The following is a 13987-nucleotide window of genomic DNA, read 5'->3' on the forward strand; positions in this document are numbered from 1 at the left end:
GTCTGGTATTCTGCATCCGTGCTGAACTCATTACTTCTAGGAGTTTTTGGAGATTTCCTTGCAGTTTTGTAGATAGACAATCATGTTATCACCAAACAGAGTGTTTTATTTCTTCCTTTCCAATTTGTATGCTCTTTATTTCTTTTTCTTCCCTTACGGGGCGCAGGCTGGTAGTTCCAGTAGGATGTCCAAAAGTGGTGGTAGGACAGGATACCTTTGCCTTGTTCTGATCCTGGGGAGAAAGCATTCGCAGTTAGGAATGATGTTAGCTGTGAGCGCTTGTGGATGCTTGTTACCACATTGAGGATATTCCCCTGTGTTTGCTCCAGTTGTGCTGAGTTTTTTGTTTTTTGTTTTTTTAAGATTTTATTTATTTATTTGAGAGAGAGAGAATGAGAGACAGAGAGCATCAGAGGGAGGAGGGTCAGAGGGAGAAGCAGACTCCCTGCCGAGCAGGGAGCCCGACGCGGGACTCGATCCTGTGACTCCGGGATCATGACCTGAGCCGAAGGCAGTCGCTTAACCAACTGAGCCACCCAGGCGCCCTATGCTGAGTTTTTATCAGGAGTACTGAATTTTGTTAAATACTTTTTCTGATTATTTGTTATGATTTGTGATTTTCTCCTTTAGCCTGTTAATACGGGAGATTTTCAAGGTTGAACTGGCCTTGCATATTCTGTACTCATTCCCACAAGCACACCTACACACCCACCTGATCATATTGTGGAGGTCACCCCGGCGTAATAGGTCCCCCCTTTGTCCTGCTCCGTGGTGTAGATACGTCACATGCTCTAAGCAGCCGCCTGTCATGTGGGCCTTATGTCTCTGGGTGGTGCTGCCCTTTCCTGTCCTTGCCCCCCTGCATCTCAGGACAGCGCCAGCCATGGGGCGGCTGGCTTGCAGAGCAATGCATGCTTGACTCTGCAGGGTGAGCCCCCGTCCTGTCCTCCAGGGCCACCCTCTTGTGCATTCCCAGCAGAAATGCACGAGTACGTGCCTGGTCCTCTTTCTGATATTTCTGTTTGTGTTTGTTCTCCCATTGGTCACCTCCATCAGTTTATGTCCATGCATATCAGCCTTAGAGGATATTTCGGACTCATCCCTCCTCCGATCTGCTGTTATTCTTTGTCACTTGGTTCTTGAGCCCACATTGCTCTATTCTCTCATCACATTTAGTCTGTATCTTAGCTCCTTCTGTAGAAGATGGTGTTTTTCCTACTCTGTTTTTTTCAGTCCCTCTTCACCTCCTACCTTAGAGCTGTGTGTTTACCTTGAATGTCTCAAGGTTTCATTTTCCATTCTGTTCTGTAATTAGTGTCTTGTGCTATGCTTTGTGCATCGGTTAAGGGAGCTTTGAGATGCTGTCCTATACTGTCCGTGTAACTACACTGTCCCTTCCTGGAGACCGGGGCCACGGGAAGGGAGGTTGGTCTGGAACGAGGTCAGGTGACCAACCTTCTGTTTCTAAAGTCCTGCCGGGGTATTGTTCATACCATGTTTTAAACATATCCAGCTTCTTAAACTTTATTTATTGTGAAATGTAACATGACACCCACTGTCCACAAAGTAAAAATATACAGTTCACTTATTTTTTAAAAGCTTTTTTTTTAAATTTAGTTACCAGAGAGAGAGTGAGTGAGTGTGAGCATGAATGGGGGCAGAAGGAGAAGCAGGCTCCCCGCTGAGCAGGGAACCTTATGCGGGACTTGATCCCGGGACCCTGGGATCATGACCTGAGCCAAAGGCAGACGCTTCACCGACAGAGCCACCCGCGTGCCCTTGTATGATTCACTTACCACAAAAAGCACACATGTGTAACCAGTGGGGCCTCGTACACACACAGCTGTGGTGCACAGTCTTGTGCAGGTCCTGGCCTGTTCGTGCTTGGCATTTCTTTGGGATGTGTGCCCAGCCTTGCTGCGGTGGTATGGTTCATGCTTCCATCAGAATGGATGTCTTCCCCTTGCTCTACATCTTCACTGATACTTGATACCTTATTTTGATTTTTGTTTACATTTCCTAGATTGCTAAAGCAGTTGATAAGTTTTTCATCTACTTACTGGCCTTACTTTTAAATGTCCTCTTTTGTGACGTACCTTAAGTCTCATGACCCATTTTAGTTTTGGATATTTTGTCTTTTTCTTAGTGATTTGTAGGAGCTCTTTATATATTCTGGATAAAAGCTTTTTGTCAGTTATATGTGAAGAAAATATCCTCTTTTCCTTTGAGGGAAGGTGACTTTTAATAGAACTTGGGATGCCTGGGTGGCTCAGTGGTTAAGCATCTGCCTTCAGCTCACGTCATGATCCTAGGGTCCTGGGATTGAGTCCCCCGTCGGGCTCCCTGCTCAGCGAGGGAGTCTGCTTCTCCCTCTCCTTATGCCTGCCGCTCCCCCTGCTTGTGCTCGCGTTCTCTCACTCTCTCTCACAAATAAAATCTTAAAAAAAAAATAGACAAAACTTGTTATTTATTTATTAAAGATTTTATTTTTTTGACAGAGATAGAGACAGCTAGAGAGGGAACACTTGAGCTTGTTTCCGGTCCTGCTCCGTTGGTCAGCACACGATGCTGCTTTGACACTGTTTCTTGAGCTATTTGACTTTGACTTTATTTAATTTTGTTTATTAATATGTATTTATGTAATCTGAGGTTCTTTCCTTTCAATTTTAAGTTTATTTGCATGAGTTCTTTCTTTTTTTATAGAGATCTTTTCCACTTTTTTTTAGGCTAGTTTGGCCTTCTGCTCAGTAGTTGTTTCCTGGCTTCATGTCAGTCCCTCCTGGTTCGGGTTTATTTCCTGATAGCAGGTCTTTTCTCTGCAGGGTTAACTCTGCCCTTGTGCTTCTGTGGAGGTTCTCAGCCTTGTTGGGCCAACTCTCTTACAACACTGGAGGATTAGTAAGCACCCCACACAATTTTTGTTATGTGGGCTACAGCTCTCAAATTATTATATTAACATATTGTCTTTAAAAGTATAACTGAGAAAATATTTAAATATTTAATTCACTTAAAATAATAAAGTAGTACGGGGCACCTGGCTGGCTCAGTCGGAGCAGGATGTGGCTCTTGGTCTTGGGGTTGTGAGTTCAAGCCCCATTGTTGGGTGTAGGGATTACTTACAAAAAAATAAAGCTTTAAAAAAATAGTAAAGTAGTACATATACATGTTATTAAATACTTACATAAATAGTTCATTAAATATTAAATATTTCATTAAATACTGAAAAGTATTTTACAAAAGAAAACAAATTTAGTGAAACGAGTGGCGTTGTTTTCTATATCTGCCAATGTCTTTAATGTCTGCCTTAAATAACAGCTAGCTAGATATCGCTCCTTGTGTCTGTACGCCATCTATGGCATTCTGCTTTTTTTTTTTTTTTTTTTTTAAGTGTAAAAATAATCCAGCCTCTCACAGACATGTGGTGCAGAAAGAGACACATTTGGGTACCTTCTCAGAGGATCTGGAGACCCTGCTGGTCGGCATTGGCGGATCAGTGGCTGCATTCTGTCCCTTGTGGGATTCCTATATTGGTCATTTGGAAAATGTTGATTCATTCATTGAGTTAGGCAGATCTTCTGAAGTTAACATGCTTATTTTAAAAATAACCATTTTGCGGGGCGCCTGGGTGGCTCAGTTGTTAAGCGTCTGCCTTCAGCTCAGGTCATGGTCCCAGGGTCCTGGGATCGAGCCCCGCATTGGGCTCCCTGCTCGGCGGGGAGCCTGCTTCTCCCTCTCCCACTCCCCCTGCTTCTCCCTCGCCCACTCCCCCTGCTTGTGTTCCCTCTCTCGCTGTCTCTCTCTCTGTCAAATAAATAAATAAATAAAATCTTAAAAAAAGGAAAAAAAAACCTTTTTGAGGCGCATGGGAGCCTCATTCGGTTAAGCATCAGACTCTTGATCTCAGCTCAGGTCTTGATCTCAGGGTTGTGAGTTTAAGCCCCACGTTGGAGCCTACTTTATTTTTTAAATTTTTTTCGATCTCAGGACCCTGGGATCATGACCCGAGCTGAAGGCAGATGCCCAACCGACTGAGCCACCCAGGCGTCCCTGGAGCCTACTTGAAATACATACATCATACATACATACATACCTTTTAAAGTTACCACCAGTCTCATTAGAATGTCTTCAAGTGCTGGGATGCTGTTGAGCTAATGGACATGGATACGAAGTTTTCCTAAGCTCAGGTTGCACTTGGAAGCTCAAATTTTATTACTGACCACAGCTACTTTTAATTTTCCTTGAAGTGATAGCTCTAGTTTGTTGATTTTTGAGAAGATAACTGCCAGATAGCCAGTTCTTAATAATAATAACAACGGTTTGTCCAAGAGTCCTTCAGGTGAAACCTGTGTCCTGTGAAAATGTAGCCGAGTCAGCTGGCCATGCCCAGAGGCTCTCCTGGGGGTTAGCACTGCCGACCATGCCCCCTTGAGTCTTGTCAGAGTACAGAAGGACAGGGCCTCAAGGTTTGCAATTTAATAAGATTTAAAATTGTTGCTTCTTTCTCAAGGACAGTTGCAGGTGCTCCTGGGTTGTGTTACTGGGGTTGTGTGAGGGTCTTACCTTCTCGTGGGGCATGGCAGCATCCCACCCCCAGTCCTGTAAGAAAGGCAGGTTGTCATGAAAACCGTGTTGGCCTCACAAGGCCCCCAAAGGGGTTCGGGCACCCTCAGGGCCTGCAGACACAACCACTGCACCATGGTGGCGGGCCAGTGGCAAACGCGTCGGAACCGTGGGCCAGGACGGCACTTGGGCCGTCTAGTAAAACTCCATGGACCTGGAGATGCTAATTCCATGCGATTTTCATATGTCACAAATACTAGTCTTGAAGTTCTTTGTCCCCCAAAGGTATAAAATACGAAACCCGGCGCGCCTGGCTGGCTCAGTCAGTAGAGCGTGCAACTCTTGATTTGGGGGTTGTGAGTTCAGGCCCCACGTTGGGTGTAGAGATTACTTAAAAATAAAATTTTTAAAAAACAATAAAATAAACTTGGAAACTCATTCTTAGCTCTCAGTTTTTACCTAAGCGGGGAGAGGGCTGGTTTTGGCCTTGGGCTGTAGCTTGTGGCCTGTGTGAGCTCTCGTCCTCCTCTCGGCAAGGGTAGAGGGGTGGTTAGCTTGGCTTTTCTGTGGGCTTGAAGCTGTCTTCATTGTGCTCCTTCCCTGGCTGACAGTGTGGCCAAATTCGGTGTTTGACTCTCTGGACCGTGGCTCCAGTGTGGTCTGGCACGCTGAGAATGGAGGGCACTTCTCACCGAGTCATGCCCACTCCTTTCCCGAGGACCGTGGCACTGTCCCTCACTCTTGTCCTCGGCGGGCACACCTGGACGTTTGGCGAAGTGAAGTCACCATCGGTGCTGGTGGTTTACCCACGGTCAGATTCCTCCTGTCGGAAGAGTTGTGTCCTAGGCTGTTTTCTTCTCTCACTTCTTGGTGGTGCTTTTGCCTTCGTAGCACAGTGAGCTTTTTGAATTGGTTCTCCAGTTCCTGGCCTTTCCTCTCATTTCTAGAGTTCTGAATATTCTCTCTCCTTGAATTTTTCTACTCTACTAAAATCAGGATTGCTTCTAAGTCATTGTTTCTCTCCGTTTTGCAGTCTTTGTTCCCGAGTCAGTTCAGGCGGGGTTCTTGATGTCCTCGGAGTTCTCAGAACTCCCCCCCGGTGTGTGAGCTTGTTCATGTGGATCATCTTCTCAGGCTTCCTCTCTCCTCCCTGAGTTTGCCGCTAAGTTGGACAAGGCGCCCCGGGGCTGGTGGGCCTTTCTTGACTGCTGGCGTGTGTCGCCTGTGTGGAGTGCCCGGGGGTGGTGACCCTGTGTCCGGGGCACTGCACCTTCCCCACAAGAGCTGTCCTGCGCTGGCCTGGCTGGACCGAGCCCTCCGGGTCCTGTACACATGGGGCCCTCAGGGCTTGTGTGGACTTGCACGGGCTGTGGCTTTGTGCACTCGGAGTCCAGCTCTGATGCCCACGAAGCCACTGCAAATGCCTTCCCGTTTCCCTTAGGTTATTGCTGTTAGCTTGCCGCTGGAAACGGCAGGGTAAGGCTGAGTCCTTGCATTTCTGCCAAACTGTACGTACTGCAGAAGTGTCTGCTCCTCTCCTGCATCCAGGTTCAGTCTTGCAGGGAGCCTCTGCCATGTGTGTCATGTCTCCTAGCCCTGGAGAGACTTGCAGTGTGAGTCTGTGTTTTCAGAAGAGAAGACGGTGTAAGTATGGCATTTGGGGGTCAGCTTAGATAAAGCCCTGTGTGTGCTTGTGGAGGTGGGGGTGGGACTCGCTCTGGTGGCAGCTGTTAACGTGAACGCTGCTCGAGGCACCTTTGGGAAGAACACATCTCATCGTTGCCCTTGTTTGGAGAGCTCTTGGCATGGCTGTCCTGCCAGCCCCTCTGACTGGACTCTCTGTCCAAGCCCACAGTGCGGGGTCCTGGGGCAAATGCACAGGAGAGAGACCCCGCCAGTCAGACAGCACGTGGAGCTTCCGTGGGCTGTGGGCCACTTGTGACGGAGACAGGTGCAGGGGAGAGTGACTTCGCCAGCCCGTGTGTGACCCTGGGCAGGGAGCTGGCTGCAGACAGCTTGTGGTTCCCTTCCAGGCCAAGAGGCTGGGCTCTGACCCGTGGCCGCCAGGTCACTGACAGATTCCCCGAGCCCGCAGTGTCGGCGTCGTACCTTGCTTTCAGGGAACAGGCTGGGGTCTCTCTTCAGAGGACTCACCCAACTGCAAACGCTCTTGAGTGCTTTCCTGAGTGGTCTCCGTGCCTCCTGAGTGGTTTGTGAAGCTGGAGCGGCTGCCCTTCAGTGTGGAGGTGCAGGAAAGGGCCCACATCCAGCAGCCCATCCCAGTAGGGACTGGTTAGCAGCCAAAGCGGCCCTCAGACCAGCCATGCTCCTTCATCCAAATTCACGCTGCCCTGCAGACCTCTCCCCATGTCCTGCTGCTTTGGTGCCGAGTGTCAAGTCTGTGTGTGTCCCAGAAACAAGTCTACTTGTTTCTGACGTGGACTTTTAGTCCCTGTGTTTTAGAGTGGGCATCTTCTGACACCGGGAGTGAGGGATTCAGATCCCAGTGTGTCAGTGTGTCTGAGCGGGGACAGCCAGCTTGCCTCTGAGGCCTGAGGCTTTGGGTTGTTTGGTCAGGAAGCCCCAGAGCCTGGGTTGAGGTAGCCTGTAACCTGTTAGAAGGGAGGACCCCAGCCACGAAGATTGTCTCCACCGTGATGACTCTGTTGGGGGGTCCCAGCCTCTTCTTGGGTTGAACAGTGAATGCCCAGCAGTGAGCAGGGAGGCCTGTGGCACCCTGGCACCCTCTACCCTCCCAGAGGACCCATGGAAGAAGTGGCGAGCCTGGTTCCTGACGTGTGGCTCTGCCTGGCTTAGGACAAGTCGTGGGAGGTGATGAGAGTTGCTTTCTCCGCGTCTGCATCTTTTGCTTTGCTGGCGTGGCCATTTCTCTAAGCCGAGGGAGAGGATGACTGGATGCGGAGGGGTGGGATGGCGTGGAGCCCTAGAGATTGGACAGCCGGTGGGGGGGAGGGGGGGGGTTGGGAAGACCAGGTAGATGGAAGATGAAGGTGCAGTTGAGACTTGTTCTCAGCTAGTTTATCACTGAGAAAATAAGAGGGAGGACTCAAGTCCCCTTGGCCCTGCAGCTTGCCAGACGGGTCCTGCTAGGCACAGGACAATTGACCCAGTGTGCCCTGCTCTCCCAAGAAAATCAACTGGAGTGCACCACCGGCCAGTCTGAGCCTTGGAGCTGAAAGCCTTTGTGAAGCCGTTTCATTGACTGCCCCTAAAGGAATGAGTCTAGAGTGCTGCATGTCCCAGGCCCTGAGGGAACCATGGCCATGGTGCTCGTCCTCGTGTTACTGACCGGTTTGGAATACTGACGTGTTTGTAACCAAGGGGAATGAGGTGGCCTCGGTGGTCTCAGTTGTCATCGGGAATGTGGGCTCAAGAAAAACGTCTTGTGGAAAAGAGAACGGAACATTAGGGATGACACTCCTACCCTGATAGCTAACAGTGTTCCCAGTCCTCCGGAAGACATGGTAAAGGGCGCACAGGGGCCCTGAGGACAGTGACCTTTAGGAGTGAGAGAGGCCCACTGGTGGGCACAGGACATTGGCACGCCTGGCCAGTGGCTGGCACAGAATGTCCCTTGGGCCATGGTGATGAGGTTTGGGGCTGCCCTCACCCTGCGACAGATCGCAGGGAATTAGCTGGTTGTTCACAAAATGAAACGTGGAAATTAATAAAGGGAAATCTCATTTACAGTGGAGGAGGGAGGCGAGGCGAGCAGGGGGATCTCACGCCCAGCACTAGCTGTCGCTTACAGATCCAACGGGAGAAGACTTTTACTAACCCAACGGGAGGAAGGAAGGGTTCTTCCTCCCCCAGCAACAGCCCAGCTCCCATGTTCACCCCAATAAACTTTTAGTCATCAGCAGCCCTACCCCACCCCACTCCATCCCTTTCTGTTACAAAAGAGCCTCCTTTGCTTTGTTCCCTGGAATTGCCTATGGTTTGGGGCTGGCTTGTCTGTCCTGGGCTGCCATTCTCTGCTCTTCCAAAATAAAGCCGTTTTTGCTGGTGAAATAGCTAGCAGTTTCACTTTGAACGTTAACAGAACGTACTGGCAGGTATCTGATGGTATCAGGGGACAGCTGCCTGGGTCCGAGGAACTTGCCCGAAGACTTGCACCCAAGGCCTCGGTGGTTTAATCGTAATGCTGACAGTGAGAGCCGTAACGGGCAACATTGGCGTAGCACTGAAGGGTTTGCAGAATACTCTCTACGCCGCTGGGTGCACCTTGCAGGGCCGTTGTGGAAGGCCCTTCACGTGGCACTCCGTGGCTCACCTTGTACTTCCAGATTATCCTCTCTGTCCAGTCCTGGGCAGAGCTCTTTCCCAGTAATGCTGGGCGTCCGCCTCAGAACTCGTCCCAGGGCGCCATGAAGATGGAAGATGCTGGATGAGAGGCTGAGAACTCACTTCACTCCTTCCTCCTGCCCTGTGCCTGCTGTGGCTGTTTCGAAAGATAACTGGGCTGTGGAGGCTGGGGCAGTTGTCGTGGAACGGTACTGTGTTCTCTTCATGCTGTTCTGTAGCTCTTGTCTCTCCCACAGAGGGCAGGTGGAAGGAGGGGGCAGGCCTTTCAGTTCAGGGGTCTCAGAACTCTACTTTGAATAGAGAGACCACCTACCAGAGACATTTCAGGGACACGTAGTGAAGTCACTTGTTCAAAGAATGAAGTGGCTATCTGTGCCCGTCTCTTGGTGTAGACACTGTGGAGTAGGCTGGGAGATTGGGGTTCAGACATCGTGGGGCCTGCACTGAGGCCACGTGCTGGTCCGGGTCTTTCCTATGCGATCACGGACTCTGGTATTTCACATTCACGAGCAGGAGGGTTGGACATCCCGTGATGACTGTGCTCGATTTCCCACCATGAGAGCAGGCAGTCAGGTACTGTTTTTTTAAACTTCTACTGAAACGTTGTTGATGAGTTCCAGCAGCTGTCTCTGAGTCAGGCTCTGAGAGGCTACTTTTCCCGGCTGAGATGTTCTAGTGTGGTACTGGAAAATTGGAGAGGAAGGTCGAATTCTAGTTTCAGGCAGAGATGGAAAATGCCGTTTTTGGCCTCCACCACTGGAGCGTGTGGATGGAAACACCCTGTCCACCTGCTTTGTGTGCGGGGGGAGGAAGTATCGGGAAGTGAGTAAAGTTGGTCAGCCTTGTCCCTCTTCCCAAAATAAATTTAGATGTCTTCTTAGGTCAGTTAAGTATGAAGAGAATACTTCGTGAGATTTTATCAGTTAATGTGGAAAAATAAGAGGATCTCCGGAAGACATGGTAAAGGGCGCACAGGGGGCTGACAAAACCAGGGAGTGGAACTCCACTTACCGATTGCATTTGAACATTGTATTTCAGAAGCCACACTTTATACATAGTGGAGGCCGCTTAATTCCAGGTGACTTAGTTACAAAAACTACTTATCCAAAATGGCAAAGCACAGAGTTGTTCACTGAGGGAGGAGGAGATGAAATAGTACACATGGTTTGTTTGTATAAAATGTTTTCTACGGGGCGCCTGGGTGGCTCAGTCGTTAAGCGTCTGCCTTCGGCTCAGGTCATGGTCCCAGGGTCCTGGGATCGAGCCCCGCATCGGGCTCCCTGTTCCGCGGGGAGCCTGCTTCTCCCTCTCCCACTCCCCCTGCTTGTGTTCCCTCTCTCGCTGTGTCTCTCTCTGTCAAATACATAAAATCTTTAAAAAATAAAAATAAATAAATAAATAAAATGTTTCTAACTCAGAGGATGAAAGTTTAAAAGGGGCACCTGGGTGGCTCAGTTGATTAAGCATCTGCCTTTGGCTCTCAGGTCATGGTCCCGGGGTCCTGGGATCAAGTCCCGCATCAGGCTCTCTTATCGGAAGGGGGCCTGCTTCTCCCTCTGCCCTTCACATCGCTCGTGCTCTCTATCAAATAAATAAATAAAATCTTAAAAAAATATATACAAAAAGTATAAAAAGGAAGATAGTGGCTTTTGGGAAGACTGCGTGGAGCAAACAGGAGGCCGGGAAGGGGTAGACAAGGCCGTGTTCTAAGAAGGTCCATGTTGCCATGGTCTGGTCAGGTCAGTATGGCCGCGGGCAGAGACTGAAAGGAGGTTGATTCCCCTCTCAGGTCCCAGAGGGAGCCCACCCAGGGCCACCAGGGAGGGCACCAGGGTGGCCAGGAGGCAGAAGATAGGAGTAAGGATAAGGTCTTTGCTGGGGTTTCGGCTGGAAGAGCAGGTGGGCAGGGTGGACAGCTCAGGACTGGCTGGTTGGAATAATGCTGTGGGTTGTTAGGGTGGTCTCTGGTTGCCTGGTGGCTGGCTTGTGTGTGTTAGATAAAGAGATGGTTGGTGGTTTTATGTAGGAAAGGTTTACTATCTCTAAGAAAGGGCTAGCTCTGGGAGGGGCAGTCTCTCCCCAGACAGCAGGTTTTTTGTTTGTTTTTTTTTTTAAAACGTGTCAAAACATGGTAAAATACAGAATTAAGTCAGCACACGTCCTGGCATTTCCTGGGAAATACAGGGGCTGGGCCTCAGGCCCCTGTTCAGGGTCTGGCTCAGTGGGTACAAATCGGGGCACCAGAGCTGCCTGGACATCTGGGGGGACTGTGAGGACTCCTTGAGAGGCATCCTATGGGGCTGGTTTCAGCTCATTTTATTTGGGAGAAGTTGGGAAATTGGGTCTGTGTGGCTCTCATCCTCACCTTCTATCTGGGGGCAGTGTGGGAAGGGAGCTGACTTCCAGGGGGTGCGGGTGGTGAGTGGGGTCGAGGCCATGGCTTAGAGGGTGGTGGTTGTGATGTTCTGCCCCTGGGATGTGACCTTGCCCGTGGAGCAGTTAAAGGGGACCTGGAAGAGCAGGGCCAAGCTCTCCATCCTGGAGTGGGCCGCTGGGCCGTGAGTCCTGAGGTCCCTTCCTGGGCACCCGTCCCAGCGGGGAGCACAGCCCCCGTCAGAGCGGTAGGTGACATCCAGTCCATCCTGGGGCATGAATTTGAGATTGCCTGGGCTTTGTGTGCATTGGTCCTGATTGACCCTGTGTGTCCTCTCTTTTGAAACAGACGGTCGATGACGAAGCGATGGCCGTATAAATGAAGATCAGGTGAGGGGAGAAGAACGATGCCCAAGGGTGGGTGTTCTAGAACACCACAGCACGAAGACTTTTCCCTCAGCAACGACATGGTGGAGAAACAGACGGGGAAAAAGGTAATGCCTGGGCTGCCCTCGCCCTCGCTGGCTCACCGTTCCTGGCCTCTGTGTGTGTCCCTGTCCTTGTCGATGTCCTCTGCAGCCACAGTGACCCAGGGAGGGTCTTCTTAAGGAACCAGAGGGAAGCTTTCATGAGGTTTGTGCATGTTGCTGAGGCGTGTTGCTGTGGCCCCACATTCTCTGGTCTGGGAGCCATAGATGTCTGTCACGGCTTCAGTGAGATCAGACCTGATGCTGAACCGTATCTGCCTCGTCCTGATCAGAAACACCCCTGGGGTGTGCTTGTACTTCTGCTCTGGCCGGTTGTCCGCGTGACTCTGAAAAGGCACTGTAACCCCCAGTCACTGTGTCCGTGATGTGCGGTCACCTCTGGGCTCCAGGGTGCACACCCCGCCCCGTAGCCTGGGGGCGCTGCTGAGTGGGGACTTGGAATCAGACAGAAGCAGCAGGTGCAGGCTCTGCCCTGTGTTGTCTGTGACCGTGACTGTGTCTGCAGTAAGAGCAAGAGCGACTCATGCTGGCTTGTCCGTGGGGCGGCACTGCTCTTCACCCTAGAGCTGTCCCTGTGCCCCTGACGCCCTCGTGGGAGGCCGTCGACGCTGTGACGTGTGAACGGAAGCTCGGTGTCAGTGCACCTGCTGTCTCTGCTGACACCCTGGTTGGGTGGGGTACGAGGAGATGAGTGAGCAGAGCCGTGCCCTTCATCTGGCTGAGGTGAGACGGGGGGCGGGTTGTGAACGTAGGTGTGCCTAGGTGCTCATCACAATGACCGGGCTGCAGAGGCGCTGGTGGGTGGGCGTCTGTGGCGACACGTTCTGTCCCACTTGCCTGTCTCCCACACCCTGTACCATGTGCAGGAACAGGTAGGAGCCACCACATGGAGCTGTGGGCAGGCTGAGGCTGGAGCTTGGTCTGAACTTGCATGGGAGTGGCGTGGAGGGTCTGGCTGCAGCTTGGGATGGGCGTGTGCTGGTGTGCCCACGGGGAGCTGGAGCCGCTGGAGACAGATGTGCCTTGGCTGAGCGTGGGAACTCTCCCTCTGGGACACTTCCACACCCAACGGCCAGACCACCGTTGGTAGTCAGGGTTCCCAGGCCTGTGTGTGGGTTTTCCTGCGACAGGATTCCGTGGTCACAGGGCAAGGGAGAGGCCCCACGCGTCCCTGTCTGGGCTGCCTTTTCTGCCTCCAGACGGGCTCTGCCGAGTCGACGGGTGGCTGGGGCTTCAGACTTCTGTGCCCCCCAGCTTGGGTCTTCTCTGCCCAGTAAGGCCTCTCCACCGAGGCAGACACCAGAAAAGGCCCCCAGAGCTCAGTGCCTGCCTTGGAGGGGTCGCCTTCTCACACAGGGCTCGCTCTAGGCTGGTTGCAGCTGCTTTGTTTTCCTTACGGAGAGCAGTCACTGGACGGAACTGGCCTGGCGTGGGCAGCATGGCAGCGCGCACACGTTTGCCATGGGAGATGTGTGCATTTGGCTTTGCTTTCCTCCTCAAGTAAAGTAGCTCTGTACTTAGCCCTGTACCACCCAAGATAGACATTTTGTTGGCTTCTGTTGCGACCCGTTTTGCTAGCGGGGGATGCTCAGCAGCAGCTTTGAGTGAACTCCCTGCCCCAGCCCAGCTGCTCAGCAAGGTTCGGAGCCCAGCTCTCCCCTGAGAGCCTGGGAGCCTTGTCGGAGCCGCTGTGATGCTCTTGGGGGAGCCCCTGACCCGCTCTGGTTACGTTGCTGCAGCCTCTTCTCTTTGGTCTGAACCTTTGGCCCTTGGTCCAGGGCCGCCTCCAGCGACTTCTGTCGTCTTACAGTCTGCGTGTTTGTGGTTCCTCAGCACTGTCTTGCTCATTCTGCCCCTTCGCGTTTCCACACAGGTTTTGGAGTAAGCTGGTTGGTTTCCACAGAAAGCCTGCTGGTGTTTTGATTGGATCACTTTGAATGTAAAGCTGAGTTTTCAGAGAATCGTCCTGTTAACAGTTTTGCAGTTTCTGACCCATGAACAGGAGTATTTCTCCTTTTTTTTTTTTTTTTAAGATTTTATTTATTCATGAGAGAGCGAGAGAGAGAGAGAGAGAGAGAAGCAGGCTCCCCCGCTGAGCAGGGAGCCCTATTCGGGGCTCGATCCCAGGACCCTGAGATCATGACCTGAGCCGAAGGCAGACGCTTAACAACTGAGCCACCCAGACCCCCAGTATTCCTCCATTTTTATGTCTTTGTTTTCTCTCAGTAATGTTTTGTCAT

General features: G+C 51.3%; 1 protein-coding gene across 8 annotated transcripts in view; it reads left to right on the forward strand.

Moving 5' to 3' along the window:
- The window catches only part of ANKRD11 (ankyrin repeat domain 11), a 189008-nt gene that overhangs the window by 145262 nt on the left and 29759 nt on the right, over window positions 1-13987 (forward strand). For all 8 annotated transcript variants that reach the window (XM_035024590.1, XM_035024591.1, XM_035024584.1 and 5 more), the window contains one exon: window positions 11609-11753. Coding sequence is in view for 6 of the 8 variants with exons in the window: in XM_035024584.1 (XP_034880475.1) it covers window positions 11667-11753 (87 nt within the window). In the remaining 2 variants the exon portion in view is untranslated. The remainder of the gene's footprint in view (window positions 1-11608; window positions 11754-13987) is intronic.

The sequence above is a fragment of the Mirounga leonina genome, unplaced genomic scaffold (assembly GCF_011800145.1).
Source record: "Mirounga leonina isolate KUSES-001 unplaced genomic scaffold, KU_Mleo_1.0 Mir_180, whole genome shotgun sequence".
Classification (NCBI taxonomy): Eukaryota; Metazoa; Chordata; class Mammalia; order Carnivora; family Phocidae; genus Mirounga; species Mirounga leonina.